The 14172-nt window shown below is 39.1% G+C and overlaps 1 protein-coding gene across 1 annotated transcript; it reads right to left on the minus strand.

The window, feature by feature from the left end:
- Positions 1 to 4288: 4288 nt before the first annotated feature.
- LOC139741351 (uncharacterized) lies at positions 4289 to 13723 on the minus strand. The gene is made up of 6 exons (XM_071651931.1): positions 13562 to 13723; positions 12287 to 12404; positions 11694 to 11894; positions 10393 to 10560; positions 9736 to 9941; positions 4289 to 8626 (listed from the first exon to the last, which is right to left on the minus strand). Exons 1-6 carry the CDS (start codon positions 13721 to 13723, stop codon positions 7553 to 7555), a joined length of 1929 nt encoding a protein of 642 aa, XP_071508032.1. The 3' UTR covers positions 4289 to 7552.
- Positions 13724 to 14172: the final 449 nt, after the last annotated feature.

Consider the following 14172-nt stretch of genomic DNA (forward strand, 5'->3'; position numbering starts at 1 on the left):
AAATTGTCCTGGTTGAAGTCATCCACGCCAAACTTCTGGAAGGCACGGACTGTGTCATAGCACATTCTGCATGATTCAAGGTTTAGATACTTCTTGGTCCATCTGCTCTTGGAGACATCCTCAAATTTTCAACTTCAGCCAGCACCATGAAAGGCATTAAAACGCAGACCTTTACCTGTTCCTATTTTTTCGCAACAAACTGCAGAGCATAATCTCTCAAAATTGTCGATTGTACCTTAATCATTTCCTTTTCCAGTGATGGAGCAGACAACATGCAATGCAGTAAGTGAAGCAAACCTAAAAGATCCATCAGGATAATTGAAATGTTAGAGTCTACGTAATAATCATCAATATCTCTGATTTTCTCGTTGCTCTAATACATACAATGGAATGAGGCTATCTCTTGTGAGTGACGGGTGACAGTAACTCCCATGGCATCTTTGATGAACTCTTTTTTTTTCTTTCCATGGTCTCTGTGTCAGATGGAATTGACTGCTCAGTATTTCAACTTTCAGGCTTATTATTTGGCTCAGTTTTGTGAGTTTCTAAGGCATTCATGGGTAGGAAAAATGAACCTTTAATCGTTCAGCAATGACCGGATAATGACAGGTCTACATGTATCAGGCTGTAGAACGAGTAGAAATGTTATGAAGAATTTGCGATTCCTTATAAGCTTAATGACTTTGGATCCAATCTTACGTGGTGTACTTTTTTTTTTCGCACGAGCTCAATGTCTGGCCTTTCTCACAATATTCCAGAGATTAATATATTCTAATTCTCGCAGATACAATTTCTTAGTACAAAACATTAAAACTGCCCTTTTCATCTCTTTCTAGAGTATCTCCCTTGAATGTTTCTGATACCTGACTGCCAAACACCACATTTATCAGCTTCAAGGCAGTGTCAATTTCTTACATTACCCTCGTGTGATGATCTTCTAAGTTGTGGAGAAATTCTGATGGATGCAAGCGCCACAGAACTGAGCTATCATTACTCCTTTGTAGTTTTAGAATAATTGGCTGTACAGCAATAAGCATCTTGGAAGTCTTGATAATTGAAGATGACGCACTCAAGGGCAATCAGGAAAAGCCTACTTATTCCTTCTTCATTCTGTGTTATTCCAAAAATAATTATTTCTATCAAACCTTAAGTGTTTCAGTTTATGGCCAACAAACAAGCTTGTGAATGGGATGCCTGGTAGGGTGACCATAGCATTTCTTGCCATTGCGAGACTTTTCCTCGTTTGTCTTCATTCTCTTGAGGCAGCATCAAGTTTTTTAAGATCACCTTCAATTGCATGAATGCTTGCTTTTATACAGATATTCATTGATTGGGATTAAATATAATCATTAACGAGGTTCCACAACACAAAATAACGTGTTGCCTGAGAGGCAAAAACGAACTGTTTTAGCGCGCAGTGTGCAAACCGCATACCCGCCTGGCTATATGGGATGTAACGCTTACACGCTTGCCCACACTATCGGACAGTGGTATGCCCCCTCCCCCCCCCCCCTTACGCAGTTCTTGCCCCTCAGCATCTCTTGATGACGTAATTACAACCTCATCCTTACATTTTGAATTTATGGCGGCCATTTTGAATAGAGAGATGGCTGTCATTCTGCGTGAACTGGAAATAAATTCAATCTAACTAGGACAATTTTGGCACATTCATCTAAGGCGCTTACCACAGTATTATAATTATGTTTTCTATGGCGGCCATTTTGAATTTCAACATGGTGGTCTATCTAATGATCCACAATTAGGAAACAGCTGTGCTGGACCATTGAACACCACAAGCATGTGCATTCTTAAAACTTTGATGCTTCTACAATAATTGCAAACAGATATGGGTAAAAACGCTATGGCGGCCATTTTGAATTTCAAGATGGCGGCCTACAAACTCTACAAAGCAATCCACAATATCAGAAAATTATATATCAGAGTTTCTTGACATTATAACGATGCATTTTGCACCAAGTTTGAGGTTTCTACAATGCTCACTTTATGAGATATGGGTAAAAATACAGCTTGCTATGGCAGCCATTTTGAAATTCAAAATGGCAGCCTATAAATTGTATAAAAACAATCCACAATATCAGACAGAGATTTATCAGAGTGTCTGACATCACACCCATGCATTTTGCACCAAATTTTAAGCTTCTACAATGCTCACTCTATGAAATATGGGTCAAAATACAGTCTGCAAGGGCGGCCATTTTGAAATTCAAAATGGCGGCTGAAGACGTGGTCAGAAAAAATGGAACCAAAGTTTTTTGGATTCAGCACCCCCAAATTGACAAAGTTAGCGAAAAAAATCAATTTTGGCACGAAAATCTCACGGGATTACATAGTAGCCTCTACTATAAGCTTTTATCGGCTACTTTGTGTACTGAAACCGTGGAAACTGTGTTAAACATTTCTGTTTGATACTGTTTACATTGATTAATGCTCAGAGGCTTGATTTTGGGAAGTTATGAGTGGTACAGTACTTGCAAATTCATGCAACTATATACATATATAAGATAATTATGAAGGTTGTTATGTTAATGTTCTTTGCCCAACATTGTATGTATAATTATGTGTGATAAAAGGAAGTGCATTCATATTAGGGATTTGAATAATCACATGATCTGATTCTGATTTTATTTCCGAATTTCTTTTTCATACCTAAATGAAGTACAAAGACAATTGAATAGACAAATTGAGCACAGTATAAATTGAATGTGACAATTAAAGCAAAAATTCAAATATTCACCTCTTTTCCCTGATACAATTCAAAATGAAAATATGTTATTTTGTGCATACATTTATGCATACATAAGTTATGGTATATCTCTTGCTCAAAGACAAATCAGGCAATTCTTGATGTACAGAAATTCAAGAGACCATCGTCATAAGCAAGCGTTTGACGACGACAATGGCCTCAGAAATGATTGTCTAAACAATGCAACATTGTAGGAATATAACATATAAGTCACCACTCACTGAGTGGCGATAAGGAGAAAGGGAGGGCAGAATGAGGGGAAAAAGTGCGATGATTATATGTATATTTATGCAGATTTTTCATTGACTTACTCCTAAATGTAGGTACTGCAGCAATTACTCCTGGCAGTGACAATAAGAGACAAAAAGAGACCCACTTACAGATGAAATAATAAGGCATGCACAAACCATATGGCAGCCATTTTGCATATAATTATATGCATGTACATGCAAATTATGTATGTAGGAATCATGCTTTTTGAGTTACAACTGACATCATGATAGTGTATATTGACGTGAAAAACATAAATATAGATGCCAAAATTTACTTTCTACAGGTTTTATGTACGGAGATATTAAAAGGCCATTATGGCGGCCATTTTGAATGCATTCTTATGCAAATGTATGCAAATTATGTACAAATAAATACTTTTAAGTTATTATTGATGTCATAATTGTACTCCTTGACCTAAAAAAACATAGGTTTAGACACAATAACTGACTTTCTATGGGCTCTACAACCCAAGATATAAGCATTAATTGGTTTTATGGCGGCCATTTTGAATTTATGCAAATTAGGCATTGATCCACCACTCGAATTTTAGGGAACTTTTAATATGTTGTTCTGATAGCTCTTCCAGGTTAAATGCAAGTGGAATGGTTTCTGTTGCAATTTGTTTTGGGTTGACCCCCTTTTTTTTCATATTTTGACTGGACTAAAAATGTATTACAGACGAAAGAACGAAACGACAGACGGACGGACGGACGGACAATCCGAAAACATAATGCCTCCTGCGAAACTTTGTGGTGGAGGCATAAAAATAGATAATTTCTCTTGGACATGTTGGATATTCTGGATTGCATGACTAATCATTTCACCAATATAAAATATGCAGAGGAATTCAAAGGTACTATAATAAAATCAAATGACAATTTCCACATCTAATCTTCCCGAAGACCTGAGCAGTAATGATGGTGACAGTATAAGTACAATGACAACTGTCGGAAGATAAAGACGTAGACTTATGATAGTTTGACTACATTGTAGGTAGGCCTACTGTAATGTCTAGATCTGTATTCATATTTTTGTGTGTGTTTTTTCAAGCTTCATGTCAGTCCAATGCGTTTCGACCTTCCTCTTGGATTACCCAATACAATATTTCCACGGTATGCCGGACCAGTCGCCACTTTGTGTTTACAAGTATACGTTGAGTGTTCGGGAAACCAAATAAATAACACAGGAATCAAACCCATTCATGATGAAAATACTGTTTATTCTTGTTGAGATGAATAACAAAATGTTCCTTCATGCAGTCAATAGTTGGAGGAGCAAGAAAATCAGATCGAAACGTTAAAATGGAGACTTTCGGATGATTTTCAGACGTCTGCATTTGAAAAATCATAAATTAGTTATACTGAGAATGTATAGTGATTGAGGTGAGGAAAAGGAACGTTTTCAGAATAAACAAATAAATTGCTATGAACAAGGATGATGACATGACAGCTTCATCATAAGCATGATAAGAATACATAATTATAGTTCTGGCTCAGGGAAGCAGAGTAAAAGAAAAAAGCATGCATAGATTTGACACAGGCGAACTTGTTAAGGAAATAGTATTGTTATGGAATTACACTGTATACATTTCGGAAATATGTGAGCCTCCTACGTCATCTACACTTTTCAGTGTAACTTGTTTAAGATTTTTCAGAGTATTGGTTTCTCTGCTCAAGGACCCCAATAAATTCCACAAATCTTTATCATGCAGCTGTCGATTTATATACTACATGATTTGAAATTACGAAAATCGCCTGGAATGCTCCTTTACATAATATAGAGAAAGAGATAGCGAGAGTGAAAAAGATAATACAGATCGAAGGATAAAGAGATATGAGTCCCATTTCCTAAAAAAACTTGAAATGATAGGAATGACAATTGTCATAGTAATGACAAGAATCCTGCTTCTTGATTGGCTGTTGCTACTGGTAGTTGCCATTCCAGCAAGAGTTGCTATCCTACACACTACAAAATAAAGGTTCAAATTTGCACCCTATTTGTCCTTATAGCAGCACCCTGGGGTGCACAACTGAATCTTTAATTATGCAAGTAGAAAATCAAATCTCTTGATATTTAAAAATTCGTACCTACAAAGATGCAGATATTATTATCCATCAGAATGTAAGTTTGATCTTACGAGTAAAACCTTGATACTCGTGGTCCAAAGTTTCAATTCACAATGTATTATTGTTTATGGTGCATATTTGCACCCTTGATTAGCACAAAACTGAGGGTGCATTTTCGCACCCTTGCAGGTTCAAAATTCGGCGTATTGCACCTCTAAGGGCGCATATTGCTTATTGGGGTGCAAGGTTGCACCCTATAGAGTGGTTGTATAGCGGCAATTATGGGGTTCAAATTCGAACCCGTATTTCTTATAGTGTAATAATAACATCTTTTATGAAATGGGGCCATGGAGAGAGAGAAAGATAAAAGGAAGAGAAGGGGATGGAGAAAGATTGACTGAATGAAAGTTTACCAAACATCGGAATGTGATGACGTGTACACTAAGTAGGTATCTTCTTTAACTTTTATCAAATAAATTAATCAATTTCAGTATGAAAACTAATAACAAAAACCAATTGAATAAAAATATACCAGTATGATAAGGAGAAAGTATATTTAAATACATTAAAGCACGAAAACCAGGGAAATACGGTAAAAGAGAGAGAGAGAGGAGGAGGAGGAGGAGATTTAAAACAAAGATAAGTGACAAGAGAAGAACCTCACTTTACAGATAGATGACAGTTGGATAAATTGAAATATACCGACAAATCCATAGATAGACTCAATAGAAAAAATGCGCCTCAGCACGTATACTATAAACATATATGACTAATATTTGCACGTTAGTTAAGAGGTTCCCATCTGCTCGAACAACTGTACCAATTATTGTATAGAAGATATTTGCTTCGACCATTAACTAGTATCAACATTGATAATGATCTCATTGAAAACTCCTCTCTAAAGAAAAAAAAAACCGGAATTTTTTCGTTTTAATATTTTTCTTTCTAAAATATCGTCCCATAGAAGCGACGATTTATTCATTTCTTTATTCTTTTTTTTTTTTTTTGGGGGGGGGGGTTGGAATGAAAGATATCTACCGTATCACATGGTGACCTATTGAACTTATAGGATTAAGATCATTCTGTATTGTTTCATTTTAGAGCGATAGGTTATTTCTTTCTGTTTCAAAGTGTAGTAGGATTAGACAAAGTACTTTTTGTAATTAATGAAGGGTATGTTTTGGCAATGGACTGAGACGTGCGTGAGGCCAAAACCATGATAGCGAGATGTTTACTTGTACCTAAATGATATAAATAATTATGATAATTATGGTGCTAGATATGGTATTAATAATAATTCACATTTCTTTTTCAAAATTACTTTTCATATCATTTTCACGATAATAACAATAATAATGATAATGATAATAATAATGATAATAATGATATCGTTCGTTTCATCACTTTAAGTATTACTACTGTTATCATCATTATCATTATCATTACGCGGGCAGTTGTTGCGTGCATTCACTATAATAAGTGCAACGTGCAATTATGATTATAATTTCCGAATGCAATGGAACGTTTTCATCAATACTGCATTTTCTAGTTTAAAAAAAAAGGTGTGAAAGACATAGTGTTCCATGGGGAATACAGAAAACAGTGGATGAAATAGTAAAATGCAAATTACATGATGCGTTACTGAGAATTAAATATATAAACGCCCGACCAGGTAATGTGCACTATTTGTTTTAGGAAATTGTAATCGGATTGGAAAATGCGCGGCAGCCATTTTCCCGAGATTCCAAGGATAGTACCAGCTCCAGTCTTACTGAACCCCCACAAACAAACAATGCATTAACAAGAGACATGAATGGTTTATCATACTGTTCATTGTTGTAACGGCAAATTAAATTAGTGCCTCAAGGTAATACAAAAAGAATGGTTATCACAATGCGTGATATAGCGATGATAACGTAATCATTGGGCGTAATTTGGTCTTGATTTGTGGGACTACAATGCAAAATGTTATAAATCAAAAGTTGTTGTTAAAAGTACCACTAGTACAATTACCCACGATGTACTCATAGGCACCTCGTGAATTAGACTACGATGACAATGAATCGAATCTTCAGAGTCGTTGTTGAAGTAGAATTTGTTTTCTTTTGCGTTTTTCATAAGTTTGGCAAGAATGTCACTGAATCTGTAAATCCCTTTTTCGATTATTTCTCTTTACTTGCCACTGAAATATGAATACACAGCTTAAGGAGCGAATTTTCACAGGAAATTCGCATGCAACCATACAACTTCGAACAGTTTCTCCTCACGCATAGTATACATAGGCGCGACTCTAACGGGATGGGATGAGGTTCTGGCAATAATTTGAACATTCAGTATAAACTATTGAAAATGTGTGGAACGTTCTCCGTTTCGGCCGTTAAGTTTTAAAGAAAAAGAAGAAGAAGATTACGTAATTTGACAAAATGTTTGATGAATCTTTGGAGACACATCAGACTGGCCGCCAGTTGTCGTGAATAAATTTATTCAGTTTCACGCTGTCTAATGCGTTCATCCCAAAGTCCGACTTTAAGATGTCTACTGTCAATTCTTTGGCCAGCTCGCCGTCTACTTTGTGTTCACGTATACGGTCTTCGTACTTTTCAAGACGCAGCAGAGTTAGAGCATGGCACATATCTTCGATGGTCAACCCTGTAAGATCGGCGGGGTATTCAGAGATATGGGTGTACCGCGAGGTTTTCTCGGCTAGGTTGACTAGCTGCGCCGTACCAACTTTAGTTCCTACGCGTGGGACTACTGGAGGACGGAATGATGGTTCTGATGGGGCGCTGCTTGACTTTGGTGGAACAGCTGGTTTTGGCTTAGGCAAGGGTGGTGGGCGTCTCACAACCTGACCCGTCGGTGAGGTAGGGTCTGAGCTGGCATCATTCGGAGCGGTAACAGCCGGTGGGGATTTCATGGGCGGGGTACGCCTGGTAGGCACTCTCGGTGGTATCCGTGGTTTTGGAATACTACGGGGTGAATTGTCGCTGTCATCAATCTGATTGGTTACGGGTGAACCATCACCTGGTGATCTTGGTCGCCTAGCAACGTCCTCTGAAGACAATTTGCCGAGTTCTTCCGGCATCGGTTCACCAACCTTAGAATCTTCTGTAGAGTCTGGTTGTTCATTTTCTCCAGTCTGATCACCACCATCATCATCGTCGTCATCATCGTCGTCGTCATCATCGTTATCCTCATCAGTTTCATCTCCATCTCCTTCTCCTCTCGACTTCCTGTCACCAGTCTCTTCCTCACCATCATCACCAGCATCATCGCCGGCATCTTCTTTGTCTCCTCTGCCCTCTTCCTCCTCCTTCCCTTCCTCCTCTCGTTGTTTCATGGCCTCTCTCTCCTCCTCCTCCTCCCGGGCAAGAATGGCGAGCATCATCCTCCGGTGTTTGGCCATACGGATTTCCTCCTCAGTCATCTCTGTTTCATCCTTGTCCTGGAGATCGGTCAAGATGTCCTTCACCGCTCTTGGAGGCTCCTCGGACTCGGTACTCTCAGCAGGGCCAAAAGTCGACTATAGGGTTAAAAGGAATCGAGTAAGTGACTGGAGTATGGTAAGTGGGGAACGAGTAAGTGACTGGAGTTTAGTGAGAGTGGTACTTGATGACAAAAAAATATATATATATATTGCTTACATTGAATTTGTCGCGAGAGAAAGAGTGGGCCTGAATTCTGAAATCTTGGGGCTTATAACTAGAAATCATGGAACGCATCTTTGCTTTGAAATAAAATTTGAATCGAAGGCACGATTGTTTGACTGGCTGGTTTACCATTCTGATGTCATAAGGTGCAGTAATTACATTTGGAGTGAGAGAGAAACACATACAGCTGCTGCACAGTGTACTTCCACTATAACGAAATCCTCGGGACCGGCGATTTTCTTTCGTTGTATCAAAATTTCGTTGTAATCAAACAGTAAAGTGTATAAAAATAAGATGATAATGATATAGACGGTAATTTGGGAAATGAATTTTGATTTCGATGTGACGAAAATTTCGTTGTAATCGTGTCCGTTATGACGGGAGTGCACTGTATATCCATCAACTGCATTTCATTAAAGGTACCACACAGCAGCATTTTGAAGCACAGTACCAGCTTTCCGCTGCTTCTATTCCAAATCTCTCCAAGAAATTTCTTTCTTACCCGAAATTCCTCGAAGTAGTACCTACCACACCAACTGTGTTCTTATCGAAAACCATAATACAAATGAACAACGACTACAGCCTCACACCAGCAACAAGTATACTAACTACGAAGCCCTAATGAGCATAGGACGTGGCAATTCCTAATTGAATTCCCTTTCAGATTTTTTTTTTTCAAATGATGTAATTCATTCAACATTTCTCGAAGCGCAACACAATGAAAGAATGAAAGAATCGATACAACATCACACCAAAGGAAGAAGAAACAAATCATGCAAGTTGGCCATGAAAAAAAAAAAAAAAACTCACACAAACAAATCATAGCTTGTTGTACATTAATATAAACTGAGCCAGTCCACATTAATCTCCAATAACAACAAAATACCGAAAGATGAATGGGGAAGTGATGTTGTATGTATCTTCATTTCTTCTAAACACAGTTAGATATCACTACAGAAAGCTGAAATCAGACTTTACTCACAAGCCTCGCTGCCGATCCCGCCGATCCCGTAGAGGGCGTTCTCGACATGCGCTTCCCTTCCGCATTTCGGTTCACGCTCGGCGTGCGCTGTTTGATCATGCTGCCGATGGTGACGACTTTGTTTGGGGCAACCTCCTCGTACAGACACGCGGAGTTCCTCTTCGATTTCTTCACCTTGTCTTTACTGAACTCGTATATTTGGATGTCTGGGGGAGGGGGGGGGGGGGGGCGGACAGATAAGAATGGGTTTGTAGTCCCTTTAAGTGTCGCATCCTTTAGCAATATGTATTTCAAATATAGGATGTGTAAGTGTCATTGTTTAACCTCTCAGTAAGTCATTCACCTGAAATGATTATAACGTAAGTCGTGGACTTTACAAGATTTTTTTTTGCAATATTTTAGAAACGAATCATATTTCTTTGAAACTACTGTGATGCAAGGCTCAGACGGAATTACCGTTTGAACGGAGTCTGATCCTTTTGTCATTGTTATGTTTAACGAAATTAAAGTTATGGTGCAATAAAATGAAAGAAGAAAAGAACAATAACACTCCAAGATTCCACTGAATAGTCACATAGTACACCAAAGAGGAAACATGCATTAGCTTTTTCTGACTCATCACACTCATGTCATTATTCGTCGAATAGATCTATTTACCTGCCTTCCCGCGATACATGTTGAAGTTAACTTTCTTAGTGATATCGCTGGTTATAGCTTCCATATATTCGTCCCAGAATGACTCGGGTTCGCAGGCCAATTTGGTTGCTATGGTTACATCCACGTCGAGGTAAGCGGGGAGAAACAGCACCTTCGGATCTATTTCGTCTATGAGAAAAAAACAACAACAAAAACAAACAAAAGCAAAGAGTAAATCTAGAATTAAACCCGAGAAATGATATGGCCTTTCTTTGATACTAATAACAATCTCAATGTTGATAATAAGGAATATGATAATGATACGCATGGACGGCAGATAATAGGAGAATGATGTATGGGGAACATAAATAATCCTTTGATATACATATAAACGGAAATATATATTTTGGAAACCTGTTTTTAAAGACCACTTCTAAAAGACGTGTGCGACTAAAAGGAACGTTTGCATTGCCTCCTTTAAAAACAAAAAACAAACAAATTAACAAAACCAATTAACAAAAGAAAACCACACAGCCAGAGTCCAAGGATAACGCGGTCAAGAGTAGCGTGTGACTGGAATAATTCTAATTTACGCGTGATAATCGGTCGTACGTTAGAGAAAATCGTGCTCAGATTCAGAACCCCTGCTGGTAAGATTACAATGAAAAGGTGATCCTCCACTTATTCACATGCATGTATTAGCTTGCATGATGCTGTGTAGAGAGAAAGGGTCACTGAAATAGTGTATGAGGATGCTTGAGGTCGGATTAGATGTGAAAGCAGAGATTGAGAGGACCCATGCTGTCCATAAAACGTCTTGCGCAATCGTTTTTTTTTTTTTCTAAAAGAGATTGATTTACAAGAAGATGGCTTCTTGAGGTCTGTAAAAAAAAGGTGAGGAAAGAGTTCACGGAAAGATTTATGAAAGCAAGAAAAAAATATGACACACTAAATGCTCCAATCCATTTCCCTTGCTTGCCTTCCTTTTCACTTCTTGGTTGACTTGGCTTCTCAATACAACAATCCCAATAACTCCATTTGGACTTAAAAAAAAAAAAAAAACATGTTTGCAGTTACATTCTGTTCATGAGCAGATGTGAGTCATTTGGAAAAAGAAAGCCCAACACGTCATAAGGGGCATATAGTTGTAATGAGCAACATCATGGACAGCATAGGTTCGTCAGATGGATATTTGAAAACTGTAAGTAGTATAAAGAAACAGGGTCATTTTGCTATATCTATTCTTTATTTATTTATTTCTTTATTTTTTCTTTCTTTTTCTTTCTTTCTTTATCTATTTATTTGGTTTGGATGTGTCTCACCATCACTGATTCTGTTGGCTTTGAAAAAGCGGACTTTCGTAACCTCCTTGGTCTTGAAGTCGCCATCGATCAGGGGTCCAGCCGTGCTGGGGTCTTCGCCCGTTATGTTGATCTGCATGTTGTCTCTCTTCGCGAAGGTGAACTTCTTCGGCAGCTTATCGAGTTCGACGATTTCGCTCATGTAGACTGACGTCCGTCTGTCTGCATTCGTGAATGATAGGGTGTGAGCAAGCATGTTAGATCATGCAATTCTAAGATTTCAAGACTCAATTCGAATGTTTTACTGCCTCACATTGACTGTAATCTTTTATAGACCAAAGATTGGAATGAAAGACGAATATTGACGAAAGAATATGGAAAAAGCACCGCACAAACGACCGAAACACACATACGCATTCAGAGAAAGAGACAGAGAAAATGAGACAGACAAACAGACAGAGGGATACATACTCGTCTTGCACACACACACACACACACACACACACACACACACACACACACACACACACACACACACATGCGCGCGCGCTCACACACACACACATCTAAATAAAAGAGAACACCGTGATGGTAATTACATGTAGCTATAGTACCTTTCTTGCTGGGGACGTCGAATTTGGCGCCAATGTGTACAGGAAAACTCCAGTGTCTTCCCTTGCTGTCTGCTGCAATCACCCGCCGCTGACTGTGGTCGCCATGGATACGCAAAATCTGCAAGGAAGGAGGATGGAGGATGAACAACGTTAACCCAATGCACATTGGTTCGCAACAGAACAGCGGGAAGTAATCTATCCAATAGGAGGTGAGCCTTTGGCGAGGCATTGTGACCCAGGTAACGGGTTTGTTATCGAACCCAAGGCAAAATATTCATTCAAGAGCAGCTCGCGATGGAGAAAAATAATAAAATAAATGGAAGGATTGGGTTTTTGTGTGGGAATTGCATTTTAGGGAGTTGAAAAAGAAAATGCGACCCGATGTGACGTTTTCATGCCTTCCATATTGCATTCTATTTCGATGGTTTACCCTCTGCAGTCTGTCATGCTAAAACGGCGCCAAAATGAGTTCAGAATTCAGATACCAAGCATACTGCAATGCAGATGCCAGGTCCTCTGTCGAGAAACTAATGCGTGCTGAGGCTTGGGGCGAGGCTACCTCTCCCGTATTGTGCAACTTCCTGTCTTGTCGCAGCAAGTAACCATGGAAACAAGAAAGGAGATGTGACTGGATGCAGGTGCATGATTTTGAGTAGTTTCATTTGTTGCGATTTTCATTTTCTATCTCTTGTTTTAACAAAGATTCCTTATGAATAAATGTAACAATTAAATCCATTGATTTGGTTATGAAAAAGTCTATAGCAGGTAAAATCGCACAGGATAACGTTCCTTATCCTATTAGTGTGTATCTACAAAGTACATTCATATATCTCTATAGGCATGATATGTTGTTATGATTTGATTACCATGATTATAATCAACACAACTTCGTTTTCATCATCACTGTCATGCTTCTGGATTATGTTTGCCATCACTGTGAACATCGCATCGGGATAGGTGAACGGCATACATAGTTGTATCAACGGGAGTGCATATAGTAATAGCTCAACCACAAAGTTTATTCTTCTCATTATCATTCTCATCATCATGACTGACGTGCGGGGCAAGAAGAAACAGTAGTTTCATATCTATGAAAAAAATCAGTTGTATGAGCTTTAGCAGTGTACTTTACGTAGGCAATTGATTCCCTGTTGCGGAACTTTTATGACACGCCCACAAGCGCCCACTGTCTATCTGCCTGGTATTTTGATTCACCACCCCCTCCCCCTCCCGTTTCTTCCCCTCACAATTCGTCCCCTCCCCTCAACAACTCACCTCGCCTTTCTTCACCGTCTCCTTGGCGTCCACGTCGAGACTCGTCCCTTTCATCACTTTGATGAGGAGCGGGAATCCGTAAAAAGCCGGCAATTCCCGGAGCCGGTACTGTTGATCGGTCCACATGATTTCCCGAACCCGCTTGTAGCTAACTTCCGCCATGATGTAAGCTTTTTTTCCTCCTTCCCCAACGTGCCGATACCACGGGTGTCTCTTCTTTGCCTCTGTGTTTTATGAAACAGCCTCCACGTCTTTGATCTCACCCTCTGGGTGAGTAGATCGGGGAGACAAGCGAGTGATGATGGTGTCTGGAGCGGCTAGATCCTCTGGTGGAACATCTTCCCGCGAGATGCTCATACACAGCGTCTGGGAGCGACCAATTCTTGTCACTGATATGTAAGCTATTGTCTATTGCAACAAAATCCACTTTGGGGAAATCCCTTTAATGATTGGTCTTCGCCAACTACCTTGTCCACGTTTACATTCCGAGTTGGTATCAATGGAACCAAGCTGACTGGCCTGCTCTCTTTCTCTACAGCAAAAATAGAGAGGGAAAGGGTGGGGGGGGGGGGGGTAGAGGGAGAGAGAGGTAGAGAGGAGTAAACATAATG

This window comes from Diadema antillarum, unplaced genomic scaffold, assembly GCF_040938485.1.
Source record: "Diadema antillarum isolate AM-2024a unplaced genomic scaffold, OU_Dant_1.0 seq00000923_RagTag, whole genome shotgun sequence".
NCBI classification, from domain to species: domain Eukaryota; kingdom Metazoa; phylum Echinodermata; class Echinoidea; order Diadematoida; family Diadematidae; genus Diadema; species Diadema antillarum.